At 47.0% G+C, this 22,684-nt stretch overlaps 1 protein-coding gene across 8 annotated transcripts in view; it reads left to right on the forward strand.

The window, feature by feature from the left end:
• SYNJ2 (synaptojanin 2) overlaps window positions 1–21,459 on the forward strand; it is a 117,192-nt gene extending 95,733 nt beyond the window's left edge. For 5 of the 8 annotated variants that reach the window (XM_055268221.2, XM_063632653.1, XM_063632645.1 and 2 more), the window contains 10 exons: window positions 256–373; window positions 3,493–3,711; window positions 3,816–3,894; window positions 5,810–5,978; window positions 6,382–6,555; window positions 9,216–9,350; window positions 10,990–11,102; window positions 12,166–12,274; window positions 15,224–15,402; window positions 17,889–21,459. In XM_055268221.2, coding sequence (XP_055124196.2) covers window positions 256–373; window positions 3,493–3,711; window positions 3,816–3,894; window positions 5,810–5,978; window positions 6,382–6,555; window positions 9,216–9,350; window positions 10,990–11,102; window positions 12,166–12,274; window positions 15,224–15,402; window positions 17,889–18,632 — 2,039 coding nt within the window. In that variant the 3' untranslated portion in view covers window positions 18,633–21,459. Of the gene's footprint in view, window positions 1–255; window positions 374–3,492; window positions 3,712–3,815; window positions 3,895–5,809; window positions 5,979–6,381; window positions 6,556–9,215; window positions 9,351–10,989; window positions 11,103–12,165; window positions 12,275–15,223; window positions 15,403–16,167; window positions 16,318–17,888 lie in introns of all 8 variants that reach the window. The other 3 variants (XM_055268237.2, XM_063632660.1, XM_055268245.2) reach the window with 2 other exon arrangements.
• Window positions 21,460–22,684: the final 1,225 nt, after the last annotated feature.

Below are 22,684 nucleotides of genomic sequence, written 5' to 3' on the forward strand. Positions count from 1 at the left end.
AGGCCTACAGTGGGCACGCTGGCGAGGACTGCAGGCAAGGTCATGACTGTTTTGAATAATTACATGCGAGGAATGTTTTTAACCAAAGGCCCCAAAGCATCCGAAGCCTGGCTTCAAGGTCGAGGAGTAAGGAGGATGAGTCTGGGACGTGGGGTGGTTCGTGGCGCAGACCTCTATTGTGGAAGTGTCATGATTGCATTCTTGAATATTGACTCGATTCTATATGGGTCTCTCGAATGGAACCCCTGCGAGTAGCTGGAGAACTCAACCTTCTAGACAGTGATCTAGATGTTGACACCAAAGTCAGACACACCTGGTCTCCTGGTGCCCTCCAGTATTATGGCCGTGCGGAGCTACAAGCATCTGATCACAGGTGAGGTCCTCACTTCCATGGCGTTTTCTCCTGTGCTGGGGAAGGCAGCGTCTCCCTCTCCACAGGGAAATGCATGCTGTCCCCATAAGGATGTGTGTGCGCATGTGGGTGCATTTTGTGTGCATACAATACACCAAAGAACAAAGAATGATGGAACAAATATCTGTGGACCCATCACCAAGAACTAATTAATCTTAGCATTTTGTCATTGCTCCATATCATAAATGACATCATTGATGAAAATTTCAAAGATGCAACCTACGTATTTTGCGGCTTTTATATTTTCTTAAATGATGTCGTTGTGCAGCTTGCTTTTTTGTTACTATTTTTGAGATACAGTCGTGTTGATGTTATAGATCTGGTTCATTCATTTGTAACTGCTGTCTAGTATCCCACTAAATATATCCATGGAACTTACAACTTACTCATTTACCTCTTGATGAATGTTTTCTCCAGGATTTTATGATTACAAACACCATAGGGTTTTTAAATCTGGACTACACAACCAATTTTTTTTTTTTTTTGAGACAGAGTCTTGCTCTACTGCCCAGGCTGGAGTACAGTGGTGTGATCTCAGCTCACTGCAACCTCCACTTCCCAGGTTCAAGCAATTCTCCTGCCTCAGCCTCCCACGTAGCTGGGATTACAGGTGCACACCACCATGCTTGCCTAATTTTTGTGTTTTGAGTAGAGCTGGGGTTTCACCATGTTGGCCAGGCTGGTCCCGAACTCCTGACCTCAGGTGATCCACCCGCCTTGGCCTCTCAAAGTGTTGGGATTACAGGCGTGAGCCACCGCACCTGGCCCTAGGATGCAGGGCTTTTTAAATGCTCTGTGCATCATGCATTGAGGATAGAGTGGAGGCAGCAGAGGGAGCATCATAGGCACCAGCACCTGTGCACTGGGATTGCTGCAGAAGAAGACTCACCCTGCAGAACATCTTTAAAAGACAGAGGAGAGGATGGCATTTGAGGGTGTGAAGAAGGAAGAGTTTGATCTTCCCAAGGCTGCTGCCTAAACTCTCATGTCAGTTTCAACTTTTACAAGGAAAGAAGTTAAGAAAAAGAAGGTGGGAACGGTTGGTCAACCAAAAAACCTTTTTTTTTTTTTTTTTTTTTTTTGAGACAGAGTCCTCCAGGCTGGAGTGCAGTGGCACAATCTTGGCTCATTGCAACCTCCGCCCCCAGGGTTCAAGTGATTTTCATGTCTCAGCCTCCCAAGTAGCTGGGATTACAGGTGTACATCACCATGCCCAGCTGATTTTTGTATTTTTAGTAGAAACAGTTTTGCCATGTTAACCAGGCTGGTCTCCAACTCCTGGCCTCCAGTGATGTGCCCACCTCAGCCTCCCAGAGTACTGGGATTACAGCCACCATGCCCAGACTCTTTAGATAATTCTAAATTCTTTAGATACCTGTTGTTGCAAATACATACCTAGAAGTGAATCTTGAGGAATCTTCAGATATGTGACATCAAGGTTTGCCAGTTCAATGTATTTTGAAACCTTAATTTGACCAATATTTCTTGAGGGCCCTTACGTGCCAGGCCCTGTTGCTGGCCTGGAGAAAAGCAGTGAACAAAACAGACGAGACCATGTTATCATGGAATTTTGTGGACAGGACAAATAGATAATAAACAAACATTTGTGCTATGAAAGAAAAAAAGTAGTGGCAGGAGTCAGGCCAGAGTCGAGCTATTTTCAATCAGGCTATGTAATTCTCATAATATTTTCTGAAAATTTATAGAGTAATAACCATCCCTATGTCAGAATTACTATAAGGACTGCATTATTTCCTGCTGGACTGTTTTCCTGTTTGCATCATTGATTTTTACATTATTCCTAATGATTGCGTAGGGTATTATATGAATGTATCATAACTGTTTCCCCATTAAGAAACAGAGCATTTTGGCCTGGCGCAGTGGCTCACGCCTTAATCCCAGCACTTTGGGAGGCCGAGGCAGGCAGATCACCTAAAGTCAGGCGTTCAAGACCAGCCTAGCCAACACGGCAAAACCCCATCTCTACCAAAAATACAAAAATTAGCTGGGCATGGTGGCATGTGCCTGTAGTCCCAGCTACTTGGGAGGCTGAGGCAGGAGAATCACTTGAGCCCAGGAGGTGGAGGTTGCAGTGGGCTGAGATCGCGCCACTGCACTCCAGCCTGGACAACAGAGGGAGACTCTGACTCAAAATAAAAAAAACGAGCATTTCAAGGCCGGGCGCGGTGGCTCACGCTTGTAATCCCAGCACTTTGGGAGGCTGAGGCGGGCGGATCACAAGGTCAGGAGATCGAGACCACGGTGAAACCCCGTCTCTACTAAAAAATACAAAAAATTAGCCGGGCGTGGTGGCGGGCGCCTGTAGTCCCAGCTACTCGGAGAGGCTGAGGCAGGAGAATGGCGTGAACCCGGGACGCGGAGCTTGCAGTGAGCCGAGATTGTGCCACTGCACTCCAGCCTGGGTGAAAGAGCAAGACTCCGTCTCAAAAAAAAAAAAAAAAACGAGCATTTCCCTTTTTTTCCCCCCTCCCATCAACAATGCTGTAAATGATCAACCTCACGCATTAAATCTTTGTCTGAATCCCTGGTCATTTCCTTAGAATAAAGTCCGAGAAGTGAGAGATTACTAGGTGAAAAGAGATGAACAATTTTGGAACTCTATGTAAAGTGCCAAGTAGCCCTCTGAAAAGCTTGCACCCCTGGCAGAGTGCAGATGCCTGCTTCCCCACCTCCTTGGCGGTACTGAGGATCACCATGTCAAAAATCTTTGCTGATGACTGGTTATTTTCCGAGTACTGGGATACATCTTTAGGGAGCCACACTTTATTTTCCCCCTCAAATCATCTTTAGATAAAAATGCCAAGGTGATACTAAGATCAAGGAAAGATGAAGACTAAAACGCGGGGGCAGGGCAGCTAGCCTGCATATCCACCTGCTGGTGGCCACATTCGCAGGTTGTTGGTGTTGACTGTGTACAGAGAGCCCTGGGGGACAGCAGCTGGGGACTGGAGGCCGGGGGTGTGGACATCTGTCCCAGGCTAACTGGGGACTGGAGGCCGGGGGTGTGGACATCTGTCCCAGGCTAACTGTCATCCCTCTTTTGTTCCTGTCTCACGCAGACCCGTGCTGGCGATCGTGGAGGTGGAAGTTCAGGAAGTCGATGTGGGTGCTCGGGAGAGGGTTTTCCAGGAAGTGTCCTCTTTCCAGGGCCCCCTGGATGCCACTGTTGTAGTAAACCTTCAGTCACCGACCTTAGAAGAGAAAAACGAGTTTCCTGAGGACCTGCGTACTGAGCTCATGCAGACCTTGGGGAATTATGGGACAATTGTTCTTGTCAGGTAACTGCTCCCCCGGCTGATGTGGGTTCCAGGGGATGTCAGTGACGATCCATGAGAGCTGCCAGGTCGTTCTTGGCATTGACTTGGAGTATCATTTATTCCAGGATCAACCAAGGGCAGATGCTGGTGACTTTTGCAGACAGTCACTCGGCTCTCAGTGTCCTGGATGTGGACGGTATGAAGGTACGCTGTACTTGGCCACACTGTGGAGTGGGGTCTGATCAATCCTTATTTTTATGTGGGTATGTCTTCTTCCTCCTCTTGCCCTGACCTGTGCCCAACCTGTGCTTTTTTTTTTTTTTTTTTTTCCCCCCTGAGACAAGGTCTTGCTCTGTTATTCAGGCTGGAGTACAGTGATGCAATCACAGCTCGCTGCAGCCTTGAACTGCCAGGCTTAAGCAATCCTCCCATCTCAGCCTCTCAAGTAGCTGGGACCACAGGCACGTGCCACCACACCGAGATAATTTTTTAAAATTTTGTAGAGAGAGGATCTCACTCTGTAGCCCCGGCTGGAGTGCACTGGGACAGTCATGGCTCACTGTAACCTCAGCCTCCTGGGCTCCAGTCATCCTCCCACCTCGACCTCCCAATGTGTTGAGATTACAGGCATGAGCTTTCATGCCTGGCCACCAATCTGTCTTTATGTATAGACACCATATGTGGGAGGGAGTTTGGATTCCTCACTCTGGTTCTGAGGTGTCTCATGTCCGGCTCTGGCTACTTGCAAAATAGGGAGGAAGGGTGGGCGCGGTGGCTTATGCTTGTAGTCCCAGCACTTTGTGAGGCCGAGGTGGGTAGATCACCCGAGGTCAGGAGATTGAGACCAGCCTGGCCAACATGGTGAAATCCTGTCTCTAGTAAAAATACAAAAATTAGCCAGGCGCTGGGTGCAGTGGCTTACGCCTGTACTCTCAGCACTTTGGGAGGCCGAGGCAGGCAGATCATGAGGTCAGGAGTTCGAGACCAGCCTGGCCAACATAGTGAAACCCCATCTCTACTAAAAATACAAACATTAGCCAGACGTAGTGGCAGGTGCCTGTAATCCCAGCTACTTGGGAGGCTGAGGCAGGAGAATCGCTTGAACCCAGGAGGCAGAGGTTGTAGTGAGCCGAGATCGCACCATTGCACCCCAGCCCAGGCAACAGTATGAGACTCTGTCTCAAAAAAAAAAAAAAAAGTAGCCAGGCATGGTGGCACGTGCCTCTAGTCCCAGCTACTCAGGAGGCTGAGGCAGGAGAATCGCTTGAACCCGGGAGGCAGAGGTTGCAGTGAGCTGGGACCGTGCCACTGCACTCCAGCCTGGGTGACAGAGCGAGACCCTGTCTCAAAAAACCAAACAAACAGAATGGGGAAGAAGAATGTCAGTCACTGTGTGTCGCATTGGAAAGCAGCTCTACCAGCAGCTGCAGAAGCTTAGCCATCTTAGAGTGTAGTAGTTCTCGCCGAGTGACTTGATCTGTCTGTGCTCGCACTGCCATGTGGGAGACTGTTCCAATCTTTCTCTTTAGAGTATGTATTTTGGAATATGCAGCTCATAAATGGTTTCCATTTTTATAGTATCTTGGCTTTAAATTTGTACCAAATGGGAAGCTGGAGATGAGAGTTCCACTTTTTTTTTTTGAGATGGAGTCTTGCTCTGTCACCCAGGCTAGAGTGCGGTGGTGCAATCTCGGCTCACTGCAGCCTCTGCCTCCCGGGTTCAAGCAATTCTCCTGCCTCAGCCTCCCGAGTAGCTGGGACTACAGGCACACACCACCACGCCCAGCTAATTTTTGTATTTTTAGTACAGATGGGGCTTCACCGTGTTGGTCAGGCTGGTCTCAAACTCCTGACCTCAAGGGATCTACCTGCTTCGGCCTCTTAGAGTGCTGGGATTACAGGTGTGAGCCACCACATCCAGCCCAGTTCAACTTTTTTTTCAACCAGATATATGAGAGCTATGCTGAGCCTGCCTGAGGTCTGGACCCTTGGTTTTTCATGGCCAAATGTGAAGATTGGCCTAATTGCAGGTGTGTGGGTTTTGGTGAGAAGCATTGTGTGATCAACAGGAGTGGTCATGATTTTTATTTATTCCTGGGTGGCCGCTGTGCCCTTCCAGGTGAAAGGCAGAGCAGTGAAGATTAGACCGAAGACGAAGGACTGGCTGAAAGGTTTGCGAGAGGAGATCATTCGGAAACGAGACAGCATGGCCCCCGTGTCTCCCACTGCCAACTCCTGTTTGCTGGAGGAAAATTTTGACTTCACAAGTTTGGACTATGAGTCAGAAGGTTAGTGACCCTGCAGGGAGGGACAGGCAAGCTGTTCTTCTAGCAACAGGCCTGAGCTTTTAAGGACACCTTCTAAAGCCTCCCTTGCAGAAGTGACAGAGGACACCCACAGGGCAAGCCCTCTGTCCCGTGTGATGGGCATGTTTGTATGTGTGGACGATGCATGCCGTGCTACCTGGGACTGGAGGCATCTAAACTTAGGCTACAAACAGTGGCTTTGAGGATGTCAGGGCTGTGGGCGTACCAATGGGACCGGGGTACTGTCCCTGCTGGCGCCCGGGCCCTGGGCTGCAGGGCAGGGTGCAGGTGTCCTGACAGGAGCTGAACCAGTCCCACTGATGAAAGACCGAGCCTTTCCCCCTCGTTGTTTTCACCCGAATTGTGATTCATTTTCTTCTCCCAGGGGATATTCTTGAAGACGATGAAGACTACTTGGTGGATGAATTCAGTCAGCCTGGGGTCTCGGACAGTGAACTCGGGGGAGACGACCTCTCTGATGTCCCCGGCCCCACGGCACTGGCTCCTCCCAGCAAGTCACCTGCTCTCACCAAAAAGAAGCAGCATCCAACGTACAAAGGTAGCCTGACCCTTCTTTTCTCAGGAGCCTTGGCCATGGAGTCGGCTCAGGACAGACTTTCCTTTTTCTCTTGGCGATTGGGCACTGTGTCATATCAAGTATGCAGGTCCCAGGAGAGACCTAAACCAGGCAAGCCAAGCGAGGGATAGGGACTGGGCCCTGTGGAGGTAGCGAGCTCCAACACCCTGATTTCCTCTAGTTAGTTTATTTTTTTACAATAACTTGTACCCCCATAACACACCAGATTCGAGATAATTCTTGTTTCCTCTGGATATTCAAATGACCACGGTTCTGAACTGGTTTTATATTTGTGATTATTTCCCACCCCGAACAAAACTCTTCTGATTCGGCCGGGCACAGTGGCTCACACCTGTAATCCCAGCACTTTGGGAGGCCGAGACAGGTGGGTCGCTTGAGGTCAGGAGTTCAAGACCAACCTGGCCAACATGGTGAAACCCTATCTCTACTAAAAATATTTTTTCAAAATTAGCAGGGCATGGTGGTGCACATGCCTGTAATCCCAGCTACTCAGGCAGCTGAGGCAGGAGAATTGCTTGAACTGGGGAGGCAGAGGTTGCAATGAGCCGAGATCACCCCACTGCACTCCAGCTTGGGTGACAAAACAACAACAACAAAAACACTTCTGATTCAATCCCAGTAGAGACATAATCCATATCTATGTCCTGAGTTGCTGGCGTATGGTCACATTCATATAATATCATATTATTTTACAGTCATGTTATATGGTCACATCATTGTATAATTTTAGACTTCAGAGGGCCCGAAAGGTCACATTGATTGAACCACACACCCCTAGATTAAATAATATAACTTTTTTTTTTTGAGACAGGGTCTCACTCTGTCTCCCAGGCTGGAGTGCAGTGATACAATCTCAGCTCACTACAACCTCCACCTCCCAGGCTCAAGCGATCCTCCCACCTCACCCTCCCAAGTAGCTGGGACTACAGGGTTGCACCACCATGCCCAGATAATTTTTTGCATTTTTTGTAGAGATGGGGTCTCACTATGTTGCCCAAGCTGGTCTCAAACTCCTGGGCTCAAGTGACCCTCCTACCTGGGCCTTCCAAAGTGCTGGAATTACAGGCGTGAGCCACTGCACCTGGCCAATGACTGTTCTGAGTAACTTTTAAAGCCCACTAATGTTCCATGGCTGGCAGGTCGGGTAGTTCATATTTCAGTGTCAGCTACATTGATGCTGTTGCATTCATAGCCAGGCATGCCTCTAGCTGTCAGTCACTGAGCCCCGAGTTGGAGGACAGCTCTAACCAGCAGGTGCAGGAGCTTAGCCATGCACTGGGCCCATTGAGCTGGGGCTGACAGCAGAGAACAGGGCTGAAAGTGGATTAAGGTACCTCTCAGGGAGGGTAATTTGCCAGGAGAGGTGCGAAGACCTCCAAGCCCCTTTGACCGTACGCTGGTCCCCACACTGATCAATAACTTGCCTATAGCGAACCATCAGGAGCTTTTAAACTTAAGGATTTTTGAGGCCTACCAGAGAGATGTGGATTTGGTAGGAGTGGGTGGGACCCTGGAAGCCTGGCATTTCACCAAGCTTTCCAGGTGGTTTGGACGCACAGCCAGGTTTGGGGACTTCTGCCCAAGACTGAAGCAGCAGCCTTCACCGGAGCATCGCTGTGGTTCTGCACGTTGCTCCTGCCAGGGGCTTCTGCCCTGGAGTTGAAGTGGCTGGAAGGATGTGCTCTTCCCATAAGAAGGACCTTTTTCTCGGGGGTGGCTGTCATGCAGGCAGCCTCTGGAGCCAGTGCAGGTGTGAGCACAGATAGTCCTTTGCATGAAGAAACTAATAGAGCAACATGGGACACGTGGGCGGCTTTGCTACCTGGTGGGCATTGAGTGGGTCTTCCCTTGATGCTATGAGGTGTTCAGCCATTCCCATTCGTAGGAGAAATCCTGTCTTTCCCCAGTTCCAGTCTCCAGGACACATGGGGTGGAGCTGCTGGATACAAGGAGTGGGGTGTCCGAGTCAAAGTGAAATGGAGAGGCCCATGCTTTGGGGGAGCCCTAGGGCTGCTGATTTGATCTGTAATGAAGCAGGAGCTGTGCCTCCTCAAGACCCCTCAGCCTCTTGGAAGGTGCGTGCAGGGCAGGTCAAGATGGCAGACCCTTGGGAATGGCCAGCCATGGGCCCACAGGGTTTGGGATTTGATGAGTGAGCAGGATGCCTGGTCCCAGGCACTGGCCACTGCATGACAGGCTGCTCTGCTGCCAGAGCAGGGAGAACATCCTCAGCTCCCTCAGCCAGTGTGTTCTAGAGTGAGGAATTGAAAACATCTTCCTGTGGTTGGGTGACTCTTCAGGGGCTGTGGTTTGCAAGTGTCTCCTCCACTCTGCGCAAGTCTTGTTATTTCACAAGAAAACACACTTTGAAATAGCTCAATGTCTCTCAAGTCTGAGAAATACACATTGTCCATGGTTCACTGAATGTTCCAAGCAGGCACTGGGTGCCCTCCCTGCCCCCGCCCCTCGCCGGCAGACAGAGGTGCCCGTTTCTGGACAGAGCCTTCAGCTGTCCTGCAGCAGGTCCCCCTGCCACAGTCGGCCTCCTGTGCTCAGATCCGTGTCTGACACGCTCGCGTGTGGAACAGACCATTGTACTCATGCCCCGCCATGTCCTCCAGATGACGCGGACCTGGTGGAGCTCAAGCGGGAGCTGGAAGCCGTCGGGGAGTTCCGCCACCGTTCTCCGAGCAGGTCTCTGTCGGTCCCCAACCGGCCTCGGCCACCTCACCCCCCGCAGAGACCCCCCCCTCCAAGTAAGACTCTGCTTGCTTTCAGCTCCCTGGATGCCTGCCAGGAATAACCGCGTGTTCCCTGCTACTGAAAACACGGCTCGGAATCCACTTCTCCCCGGCCTTCCGGTCCCCACAGGGCTTCCTCCTCCTTGGGCTCCGTTTTGTTGTAAATCCAGGACATGTTTGACGTCAGGGCTGGTTGTGTTTCTCATGGCAAATTAAACGGCTCCTTTCCAAAGCTGCTCTTCACCCTGGAGCTGTGCTATTGCTTCAAGCTGCTCTCCCTCGGCAGCATTAGAGGATGCAGAATGGGGGCCACAGCCGTGGGAGGGACGTGAGCTTCGCAGTCACAAGTCTCTCCTCGGCTGCTGCGCAGTCTTCCCTCTGCTTATGAGGAATCTGGTAAACCCAGGTCCCCGCCTGGAGGTGACCCAGTCACCCCTCTGCGCTCTGAGGCCTCCTGTTCGCCGGGCTCAGAACAAGTTCCCCCTTATCCTGGGTAAAGGAGCATTTTCTTCTGGTTGCTCGAACAATGCTTTGCCCATCCAGCCCTCCCTGATAACCTGAAAGCAAAGCTGTGATGTGCTTTTGATCCACTTGCATTTTACCACCACTGTTTACTTCTCCCTCCCCAAAAATGTGATGATCAGACTTAGATCTTCCTAAGCCATTACTTCAGAATTGAGCTCACTGTGGCTGATGTCACGGTAGTAACCAATGGCAAAGCCACAAGCCCAGATATAAAATAAAAATAACCTAAAAATAAAATGCATAAGTCATGTATTATTGGGGAAATTTTAGAGATAACTACAAAGAAGAACAAAATTTTAAAATTCGCTTGATGACTTTCAGGTAGTAGTTGTTAAAAAAGACTTCTTTTTCCAGTTACATGTATCTGTAGCAACATCTTTTTTTTTTTTTTTTTTTTTTAACAAAATTATACCCATTTTCTCTGGTTGGTTGTCTTTTATTTAATGGGTTATATTTTCTGTGTCATTGAATGTTCTAAAACATGATTTGTTAATGGCTGCAAGTATATTTTAACAATTTATTCCCCTGCTTTGGAATTTTTTTTTTTGTTTATTTGACATGGGCTCCTTCTGTCCCCCGGGCTGGAGTGCAGTGGCACGATCTTACAGCTCACTGAAGCCTTGACCTCCCCGGCTCAAGCAATCCTCCTACCTCAGCCTGCCAAGTAGCTAGGACTACAGGCACATACCATCAGGCTTGGCTATTTTTATTCATTTATTTATTTATTTTGTAGAGACAGTTTCACCATGTTGCCCAGGCTGGGGTTTTTGAAATACTTTTTTCCCCACAAAATATTTTAAAAATCTGGTCCTAGTGTTTGGAACCATTTCAAAATCAATTGGTTTTTATATCAGATCTGAATCCCCCAAGATGTTAAAGTTTGCATTCTAGTAATGCTTCTCCAGATCATCTACATCAATAGGCACACACTGGTAGGATCAAGTGAGAAACTCCATAGAGAGTCAAGGAAGGCCTGGCTCTGTGGGTGCCCTAAGTGCCGAGTGAGTGTTCGGACCTCACCATGTCTGTGGTCTGCTGGGACATCCACCTCGTCTAGTCGGGCTCCTGGCAGCTGGCTGGGAAGTTGTGCCCTCACTGAGATTGAGACTGCCCTCATTGGTTTTTACAGCCAGTTTAATGGTGAAAAAGTCAGCTTCAGATGCGTCCATCTCCTCCGGCACCCATGGGCAGTATTCAATTTTGCAGACGGCAAGACTTCTACCAGGAGCACCTCAGCAACCTGTGAGTTCTTCCGCATACATTTCGAACCCAAGGGTTTTGCCCCTGGGATAGTGTGGGATCTCTCTTCTCAGTGAATATATAGATTTATGTGTCTTTAACCCTCTACCTGCTCACCATCTCATCTCCAAACCCCATAACCCTTCCTCACAGGTTCTCCATAGGGCTTTTAAATGGTCGTATGGAGTGTTCTAGAGAAAATCACTTTTGATGAAAAATCCCAAATATCCCTGGTTTCCAGACTCATCCATTTCTCTCTTCCCATTCTTGCCTCTGCCCTTGGTGTATGGACAGAGCATTGCTTGGTAAAAGGGAAAATGGGAGAAATTCAGGTCGTCATCCTAGGAAAATGATGATCATTCTGGAGTCAAGTTGGTTGAGAGAAGAGGCTAAAAAGAGACATAAATAATGAAGTTGGGGAACACACTAGGAAGAGTAACAGTCATTGAGGATTGTGGAGGTGCATGGTTCCGGAGGGTCCCATGAGCTGCTGGGGGAGAGAACAGGTGAAGGCAGGGAGGTAGAGGGGAGAGAGGGGAAGCCGGGTGCTAGGGGGAACTGCTATGACTGGGATGCCTCTGGGTGCTCGGCCTGGTCAGGTGCTTGTGCAGCCCCAGCAGGTGGAGGGGTGACTGGAGACCAGTAGTGAAAATAGGTCATAAAGGCAACCCACATGCTGGATGAAGAAATAGAAAAAGCACTTTTAAGGAAATACATATCTAGAAGGTATTTTAACAACTCAGCAGGACTGTGGAAAGAGTGGCCTCTGATTTTGCTTTCTGGCTTTCACCTGGTTATTGAAAAAAAGATAGAAGATGGTCTGTCCATATACAAAAATCTGTAATCACCCAGCTTTGAAGACCAGGGTCATCAGGTCTAAGTAGTATGGCACTCTTGGAAAGAGAGTGTTCCGGGGAAGAGAGGATTGTAGGTGTGGTGGAGGCTGGAGTTTGTATGATCAGCATCGTCTGGAGCCCTGCGCAGACCCGCAGGTAGCAGATAACGCCCCATGAGGCTGTCTTCCTGCCTGTACTGATACTCTGCTCTTCCTCATTCTGTCCTCAAGCCCAAGGCTCGGACTGGAATAAGTAAACCTTATAATGTCAAGCAGATCAAAACCACCAATGCCCAGGAGGCAGAAGCAGCAATCCGGTGTCTCCTGGAAGCCAGAGGAGGTAGGTGCTTTCCTGGGGGCAGGGGAAAAACCGATTCTCCTTTTCATCTCCCCACTAAAAGTGGTCTAGAAACGAAAATAACTCTTTTTATTCTTCTGGAGGCAATATTAAATGAAAACATCCTTTAGCAACATTTTATATCAATCTATACTAAGATTGATTGTCCATTTAAAATTGTATTTTCAAAATTCTATGTGTATATAAAAATCGTCCCAGGGCTATTAAGCAGCATCTAAAGGAGAAACCGAAATAAACCAAAATGAGTTTTTAAAGAAGGTGAACGCTGCCGGCATGAAGCCATTCTGCCAGCTTTATAAAACAGAGACAGTTACAGTGTTTGTCCTAATTTCAGGCACAAAATCTACCTTTTAAATCACTGACAGGTGGAAATAAAGTTTTTAGTGTCAGGCAGGGACCTCTTTCCCACCACATTGATTTTTGTTGCTGTTACTTAACTTAAACCATGTTAGTTACCTTGGGCTCTCCCCCACTTCATTCATAATCACTGGTAATTTACACTTTTAGTTTGGGGCTTGGCTTTGTTCCAGAATCTCCTAGAGAGGAGAGTGTGCCCCCCTCCGCTTTTCTTTTTTTTTTTTTTTTTTTGAGACTGAGTTTCACTCTGTCACCTGGGCTGGAGTGCAGTGGCTCAATCCCAGGTCACTGCAACCTCCACCTCCCAAGTTCAAGTAATTCTCCTGCCTCAGCCTCCTGAGTAGCTGGGACTACAGGTGCGCACCCCCATGCCGAGCTAATTTTTGTATTTTCAGTAGAAACGTGGTTTCACCTTGTTGGCCAGGCTGGTCTTGAACTCCCAAACCTCGGCCTCCCAAAGTGCTGGGATCACAGGTGTGAGCCACCGCACCTGGCTGAGTGTGCCCTTTGAAAAGGTGTAAGCAATCACCATTGCCTAATTTGCTGTTAGTCAGCATGTTTAACTTCTTTGGAATTCTTAAATAATATTTAAGGGGGCATGAGTTAAAAGGTCGAGAACTACTGTTATAGAATGATACTGCCACAAATGCTTTCTTTTTATTTTAGAAAAATAACTAAAACTAGGCCGGGCGCGGTGGCTCACGCCTGTAATCCCAGCACTTTGGGAGGCTGAGGCGGGCAGATCACGAAGACAGGAGATCGAGACCATCCTGGCTAACACAGTGAAACCCCGTCTCTACTAAAAATTCAAAAAATTAGCCAGGCGTGATGGTAGGCACCTATAGTCCCAGCTACTCGGGAGGCTGAGGCAAGAGAATGGCTGAACCCGGGAGGTGGAGCTCGCAGTGAGCTGAGATTGCGCCACTGCACTCCAGCCTGGGTGACAGAGCAAGACTCCGTCTCAAAAAAAGAAAAAAGATAGAAAGAAAAAAATAACTAAAACTATGGATATAACAACCCAAGTGTCCATCAGCTGATAAATGGATAAACAAAATGTGGTCCATCCATACAATGGAATGTTGTTCAGCTATGAAAAAAAAAAAAAAAAGAATGGGGCTAGGCACAGTGGCTTACGCCTGTAATCCCAGCACTTTGGGAGGCCGAGGTGGGCGGATCACGAGGTTAGGAGATCGAGACCATCCTGGCTAACACGGTGAAGCCCCGTCTCTATTAAAAATACAAAAAATTAGCCGGGCGTGGTGGCACGTGCCTGTTAGTCCCAGCTACTCGGAAGGCTGAGGCAGAAGAATCATTTGAACTGGGGAGGCAGAGGTTGCAGTGAGCCGAGATAGCGCCGCTGCACTCCAGCCTGGGCAACGGAGCTAGACTCTGTCTCAAAAAAAAAAAAAAAAGAATGAAGTGCTGATACATACTACTTCATGGGTGGACCTTGAAGAGATTATACTATGTGAAAGAAAGAAAAAAAGACCACATAGTGTACCATCCCCTCTTCATGAAATGGCCAGAGCAGGCAAATTCATGGGGTCAGAAAGCTCTTCATGCTTTCCAGGGACTGGAAGGAGGCCTGGGTGGGGAGTGGCTGCTGATGGGTGTGGGGCTTCTTTTTTGTGTGATGAAAATGTTCTGGAGTTAGATCATATGATGGTTGCACAACTTTGTGAATACACTAAAAACCAATGAATGATACACTTAGGGTGAATTTCACAGTATGTGAATTATATCACAATAAAGCTGTTTAAAAAAAAAAAAAAACTCTAGAGCTGTAGATGTTAGTAGAGGTTTGAAATCTACCTACAGTCCCAGCTTAACACTTTCTTGGTCATGGCCCCATTGAGATTTTGATGTGTTTGGATCATCTACCCTGAGAAATCTAAGTACACATGAGACTTTGCATATCATCTCAGGGCCTCACTGGTCCCCATCCAGACTATCCACAGACCCCAGATCACCACCCCTGCTAGGAAGGTGAGCCTGAAAACCTGGGGCTGCTGGGTGCAGTGGCTCACGCCTATAATCCCAGCACTTTGAGAGGCTGGGGTGGGAGGACTGCTTGAATCCAGGAGTTCAAGACAAGTCTGGGCAACATAGTGAGACCCTGTCTCTACAAAAATTTTAAAATTAGCTGGGCGTGGAGGTTCACACCGGTAGTCCCAGCTACTTGGGAGGCTGAGGTAAGAAGATTGCGTGAGCCCAGGAGTTCCAGCAACGTAGTGAGACCTCATCTCTACTAAAAATTTAAAAAATTGGCTGGGCGTGGTGGTGCTCACCCGTAATCCCAGCTACTTGGGAGGCTGAAGTGGGAGAATTGCTCGAGCCTGGGAGGTTGAGACTGCAGTGAGCTGTGATCATGCCACTGCACTCCAGCCTGGGTGACAGAGCGGGAGCCCATCTTAAAAAAGAAAAAAGAAAAAAAGCTGGGGCTGAACCTAGCTGGTTACTCCTGAAATACATTGAATTAGTAAATGACACTTAAGATGTAGACTGTCTAAAGATGAAATCATGCAGTGAATTGCCTTGTCCTTTACACTTCAGCCATGTGGTTTTATGTTTTAGGCGCCTCCGAAGAAGCCCTAAGTGCCATGGCCCTGAGGGACCTCGAAGCATCCTCTGAACCAGAGCCCACACCGGGGGCCGCCAAACCAGAGACCCCACAGGTGCCCCCGCTCCTGCCCCGTCGGCCTCCACCCAGAGTTCCTGCCATCAAGAAGCCAACCTTGAGAAGGACAGGAAAGGTAAAAGCCTGGAACATAAAACCTCTTACTCCTAAGTTGCTCACATGTCCCGATAGATAAAAATTGTGGCCTGTAATCCCAGCACTTTGGGAAGCTGAGGTGAGCGGATTACCAGGTCAGGAGTTCAAGACCAGCCTGACCAACATGGTGTGAAACCCCGTCACTACTAAAAATAGAAAAATTAGCCAGGTGTGGTGGCGCACGCCTGTAATCCCAGCTACTCAGGAGGCTGAGGCAGGAGAATCACTTGAACCCGGGAGGCAGAGGTTACAGTGAGCTGAGATCACGCCACTGCATTCCAGCCCGGGCAACAGAGTGAGACTCCATGTCAAAAAAAAAAAACAGATTTGCGTCTCACAGATAAAAATCTAGTTCCCTATGGACACCCTCACGTTCATGAGTCCCAGACACAGGCGTGTCTTTGGGGAAAGGTTTGACAACTGCTTCCTCCCTCATATCCTACTGTATCTTGGCTCTGGCTGAGAAGAACGAGGAGTCCACTGTCTGGCAGATTGTCAGTGTGACGAGAACAGCTTGGAGGTATTATGCTTCCTAAGTGTTCTGAGTCCCCAGAGGGAACCACAGTGGGATGCTTTTCCCCACGTGTTCTGGTACCTCCCATTTGCGTGTGGTCTGTGTTGTGTGCACATGGTTTCAAGGCATTAGGAAAACAGTAACCGATTCCCAAATTCGCCATGTTCACATGCTCTCGTGCAGCCTCGGTCTACGAGAGTTCCACAGCTTTTCTTGCCACTTTTCTTGCAGATTGCTTTTTGCTCTCGCTCTCAAGCTTCTCAGCCTTGCTTACTGCTTCAAAGACATGAGTTTGTAAGGACAGTAGCAGCCCAAAGACTGGCATCTGTAGACACATCTGGATCTTCCGTTTGATCTCAGTGTTCTAGTAACGGACCCTCGGTAATCCCTTCCTGGTCGTCACAGCACAGTGCTGCTTCCACCCTAGAGAGTGTGAGGGGGGCTTCGTCTTCACTCTTGACAGCGCTTGCTTTGTATTTCCTGGGTTGCTCTTCTGTCCCACATTGGCTCATTGCCATCCGTCCCTTGTCCATGCTTCCTTACAAAGGGGACCTTTTTCCTCCGCCTTTTCCCTGTTCAGATGCTCCTCGACTTAAAATGGGGTAACGTCCCAATAAAGCCATCATAAGTTGAAAAATAGCATGTCAAAACTGCATCGGATACACCTAACCTACCAAACGTCATAGTCTCGCTGACCTTGAACACGCTCAGAACACATATGTTATCCTACAGCTGGATAAAAAAAAAACAACCCATCCAACACAGCCTATTTTATAATAATAAAAATAAAAGATCAAACTTCAAAATTCGAAGTATGCTTTCTACGGAACATTGGCGCTTGCACACTAGGGTGAAGTGGAAAATCCTCAGTGGAACCACATTGTAAGTCGGGGACCACCTGCTTTGTCTTTCCTTGTAAAAGCCAGGAGCAGAAATAGATTCATTTTCCCAACCTGCTGCACAGGAGTTAGAGTAAAAGGCTGTTGGAAAAGCGACTTTCTTTTTTTTAGTTTGTTTTCTAAAGAACCAAAGAAACACTGAAACGCCAATGTTTAAACCAGTCTACTGATCACCTTTTCTGAACAAAAGCTTCATTTTGCCTATGCAGTTGTTTTCTTTGTGATAGATTTGAACCAGAACCAAGGCAGTGTCAAGGTTTCCATTCTTTACCAATATTTAAGCATAGAAGATTCAAGCAGCTGGGCACAGTGGCTCACGCCTGTAATCCCAGCACTTTGGGAGGCCGAGGCAGGTGGATCACCTGAGGTCAGGAGTTCGAGACCAGCCTGACCAACATGGTGAAACCCCGTCTCTACTGAAAAATACAAAAATTAGCCAGGCATGGTAGCGGGCGCCTGTAATCCCAGCTACTCGCAAGGCTGAGGCAGGAGAATCGCTTGAACCTGGGAGGCAAAGGTTGTAGTGAGCTGAGATTGCGCCATTGCACTGCAGCCTGGGGCACAGAGCGAGACTCCTTCTTTAAAAAAAAAAAAAAAAATTCAAGGAGAAAGTATATCCATTAGTCCTTCAATTAGCTTAGTGTTGTAACACAAGTTACTTCACTCTAGCATAGTACAGACCATGAATCAGCCCAGGTTGCATCTTCAAAGAGTGTTTTCAGAGAGGTTTTCTTTCAATAAAGGAAGAGCATAACCCCATTTCCTAAAGTGACAAAGAAAAGTTTGTCTCTGATTATTTACTGTGGCCCTGGTTTTAAAATTTCCACTCATTTTCATTGGACCTGCTGGTGTGACCTGATAAATGTGTGTTTCTCCTGTGCTTTTTCTTTTTCTTACCTGGTCACATTTCTGGCACCCCACACATTCTCAAATTTCGAATTTGCTAGAATGTCAGCTTGGTCTCATCTCCATTCTCTGCTGACCACTCTGTTCTCTGATCCTCAGCTGCCCAGGTATTGGCTTATTTACACTCTTTGTCCCACCTTTTCTCAGCCTCTGTCACCAGAAGAACAGTTCGAGCAACAGACTGTCCATTTTACAATCGGGCCCGCGGAGATAAGCCTTGAGGCCCCTCCTGTCGTGACAGCCCCTCGAGCCCCTCCTGTTCCCAAACCAAGAACATTTCAGCCTGGGAAAGCTGCAGAGAGGCCAAGCCACAGGATGCCGGCGTCAGACGAAGCCCCTCCTGGGGCAGGAGCCTCCGTGCCACCACCTCTGGAGGTGCCGCCTCTTGTGCCCAAGGTACCCCCAAGGAGGAAGAAGTCAGCCCCCGCAGCCTTCCACTTGCAGGTCCTGCAAAGCAACAGCCAACTCCTCCAGGGCCTCACTTACAGCAGCAGCGACAGCCCCTCTGGGCACCTGCCTGCGGTGGGCACTGTCTTCCCACAAGGGGACTTTCTCAGCACTTCATCTGCTACAAGCCCCAAGAGCGATGGCACCAAAGTGATGAAGCCAGAGGCAGCCCCACTTGGTGATTATCAGGACCCCTTCTGGAACCTTCTTCACCACCCTAAACTGTTGAATAATGCTTGGCTTTCTAAGAGCTCAGACCCTTTGGACTCAGGGACCAGGAGCCCCGAAAGGGATCCCATAAACCCAGTGTCAGCTGGCACTTCAGCTGCCGAGGCGGAGCTGCCACCAGATCATGAACACAAAACCTTGGGTCACTGGGTGACAATCAGTGACCAAGACAAGAGGACAGCACTGCAGGTGTTTGACCCACTGGCAAAAACATGACTGAGCGGCTTTGAAGGCCGCCGTCCTGTAGAATGCATACCTTCCTCCCTCCAGGCATCGCTCCACCAGAAGAGACATCTATTTAAAGGCACACTGGCCAAAACGTTTGTGCATCTGTCACTCTTGTGTAGTTTACAAAAATCGTGTCTTTTATTCAGTAAGATGGTTAATCAGCCACCAAAATATATTTCACTCAAGACTTGTACATCTGAAGTTTCCTCTTCAAGGAATGGGAACCTTCCTGTTAAATTCGGTGTATGGATTTTAAGAAAGGAATCTAGCCGATGAGGCCCAAGAAGTTCTCACCCACTGAATTTTTAAATGGTTGTTCAGTTCATGTTGTACGTGGGGGGGATTTGTCTTTTGTTTTATTTGTATTTTACAGATTTGGTATAACATTTTGGGGAGCCACATGAAGGTTGATGTATAGAGTAAGGATTAGAGGAAGAGGTCGTCGTGACCATTAGTAGCTGTCCTGGCCCACTTAAACAAGGTTACAAAAAATCAAAAGTTGGAAGCAGCCAAATAGATCAACCTAATGACTAGACTGTACATTCCCGTGAGCCTTCATGTTTAACTGTGTACATGTGCATTAACCTTGATGATGTGTGAATCCCAAGGGAGCCAGTGGCATATGCCGTTTTGCCTCTAAAGCATATACCGTTAGCTTAACCTTAGCTTAAACTAGCTGAAGGCTCCTGCGCTGTGTCTTAGACATTGCATGCCTTATCAATTACTATAATCCTGAGCCATGGTGTGCTACTGAAACCAATTTTTATCCACCATCTAGTCCTTATTAAATGAAACCTCACGGATCCTTTGTTCCGCTTATATTCCATGCACACCACATAAAAGCACACAGTGTGAAAACTGGTGCTGACAAGTGATATTGATTCTCAATGTTAGAATATGGAGAGTGTTGCAGTCTCTTCTGTCCGGCTGGAGCTTCGGGATGGAAAGTACTATGTATCCCTGCATATAAGAATCACCAGGCCAGTGTTTCTGGGTTTGCTTGTCTATATGTTTGTTAGGTTTATTTTTTGCCTGTACATTTTTCCCACGTTTCCAACGGCACTTCTCACCTATTCAATAATTGAAAAAGACATTTACCATAGTGCTTTACATTTTTAAACTAATGTTACAAGGTCTAGAATCCATTTGGGGCAGATACCATGTTTTCGCTATTTAATAAGAAGTTCACTAGTGAAATCTTATTGTACCACCTGTTGTACCTGGGAGCCTTGTACAGAGGCTCATACAGCAGTGATCAGTGTCATCCCTTACATGACTGGGGGATGTCTGTCCTCAACGCTGACCGCTAGGATAGTAAGGATCATCTTGCCTGGCCTATGCCACTGTCTTGTTACCAATTAGACATCTGGAATTTCATAATTAGTTTTCATTGTCACTATCAAGATATATTGCAGATTACTTAAATCTGGCCATCAAAACAAAAGTTACAACACGTATCTCTTTTCATTTGAAAACTAATACCTGGAAAAGGATAAAAGAAAAAGGAATCCATGACCCACAGAGCTAGACAGATAAGATGCATAGTTGACCAGTCATAAAAGGCGGTGTTTAGGTGATCAGGATGCCTTTGGTGGCATTTACGTGCTTTATATGATTTTTACCTCCATAACAAACACAAGAAATAAACAGAATGGTCCTTAACAGAGTTTGGGGGAGAGAGCAAGATGGGTTGCTTGGAGAAGCTGATTTGCCAAGATGCACATCGCTATTAACAGGCAGAGTCATAAATGAAATGAAATTGAAGAATTCATTCAAATGCTCTTTTCCCTATGACCTCTTTTCTCACCAAAAAGGAGGTAAATTTGAAAACAGATAAATGTAACAACCAGTCAAAGAAGCAGGGGAAAAGTAAGCTCCTCCAAAGTTGCTTGCAGTGCTGGAAATAGATCTCATTTTTAGGTTTTCTCTTCGTTCCAGATAGCAAATAAATGGGACAGAGAATAAAATTTCTGTTAAAATAGGTGCTCGTCTCCTAAGTACCTCTTCAGAGTCTGACCGTAAGTAAAAACACACAGAATTGTGTTGACTTGGGGAGGTGAATCACAAAAAAGTTACAAGGAGTTTAAGAGTTAAATATTATTTGATCGTGGCTGTCAAATTTAGTGAACAACATAGATTGGATTTGGAGTTGGTAGTAGGTATGGTTTTCGTACCAGAATTCTGTCTCAAAAAAAAAAAGGACAATTGGAATTGCCTTATTTATTTTTAAAATCAATGCTTTTACTAGTTGGTAGGATTCCCAGGTCAGCAGCAGAGTTGATTAAATAATGAAGCTGCCATCTTGGGGATTTCATTCTGTGGTTTTTTAAATGTTTCGTCTTTGATGCTACCATCTTATTCTTCTTGTGACCTTGCAGCTTATTTTGTTCCTGCTGTTCTCTAACATGGCGCAGTTCACGCAGACTGGCTTAGGTACTTCACAAGTCACCATTGTCTCTCTGACCCCAAGCCTAGTCCCTTTTACATCACCATCTTCTCAGACTTCTTGCCTATTCTTAAAATATGTTTTGGTTAATGATCGAATTAGGACATCAGCTTAAGCAATTCCTGTAACAGTTTAACGTTGTTGAAGTTCAAGGCACATAATAAAATTCTCCCTGATGGGTGTGTAAGTATAAACAAAGTAATGTTTCAAAGTGTTCACTTTATAATGAAGTCATTTCATTGGGAAGGAAAGCTGCAAAGATTATTGGGGGACTAGTGATTAATAAAATCCTGTAATATTTTTTGAAGTGAAAATTTGTACTGAAGTTGTACATGATACCTATTAAATATTTTTGTCTTTTTTTTTAAATTAGGTTTACTTCTTTTCAGATATGAAGAGAACCTTAGAATATCTTTGGCTACCTTCTGTTCTGGATCAAATGCAATTAGTAGTTATTTAGTTATTCCTCTTGAGTTTTGGGGTTTTTTTTTTTTTTTTTTTTTGGAGACAGAGTCTCACTCTGTCGCCCAGGGTGGAGTGTAGTGGTGCGATCTCGGTTTACTGCAACCTCCACCTCCCGGGTTCAAGCAATTCTCCTGCCTCAGTCTCCGGAGTAGCTGGGCTTACAGGCATGTCCCACCATGCCTGGCTAATTTTTTTCTATTTTTAGTAGAGATGGGGTTTCACCATATTGGCCAGGCTGGTCTCAAACTCCTGACCTCGTGATCCGCCTGCCTAGGCCTCCCAAAGTGCTGAGATTACAGGTGTGAGACACTGCGCCCAACCGGTTTGTTTTTTTAACCATCAAATTAAGTTCAAAAGACAGAAAAGTAATCATTTGGTTAAGAATTTATGACTTGAATGCTGCCAGCAGGGAATACTACCATAACATATAATAACTTTATGCTACTTACCTACAAGACTTGAGAGATGCTAGAATTCATTTTCTGTACGATTTTATAGCAAACTTATAAAAACTGAACTGCTAGCTTGAGTCCATTACAGCATAGAGGCAGGAGACGGAAGTAAACGCTCTTCAAGTTCTGTCTAGGTTTGCTCTAAGCTAATTAATACAATATAGATCATAAATGTTCTCTGATGATTTTCAGGAATAAGAATATAATCTCTAATAAATATGGCTAGTCCTTCCTGACCAGTAAGGAGGCATATTAAATTCACTAAATCTGACAGCCAGTTGCAGAAACTTCCTTTCCAAGGGAGTGGGAGAGATAGGCTTAAAACGCACTCTCATCCAAGGCAAATTGTTTGCCTATATCTCAATGAGGTAATAAGAGTACAAATGAGGCCGGGCATGGTGGCTCACGCCTGTAATCTCAATATTTTGGGAGGCCAAGGCGGGTGGATCACCTGAGGCCGGGTGTTTGAGACCAGCCTGGCCAACATGGTGAAACCCTGTGTCTACTAAAAATACAAAAATTAGCTGGGAGAGGTGGCACACACCTGTAATCCCAGCTACTCAGGAGACTGAAGCAGGAGAATCCCTTTAAGTCCAGGAGGCAGAGGTTGCAGCGAGCCGAGATTGCGCCACTGCACTCCAGCCAGAGTGTGACTCTGTCTCAAATAAATAAACAAA

This window comes from Symphalangus syndactylus, chromosome 2, assembly GCF_028878055.3.
Source record: "Symphalangus syndactylus isolate Jambi chromosome 2, NHGRI_mSymSyn1-v2.1_pri, whole genome shotgun sequence".
In the NCBI taxonomy this organism is placed as follows: Eukaryota; Metazoa; Chordata; class Mammalia; order Primates; family Hylobatidae; genus Symphalangus; species Symphalangus syndactylus.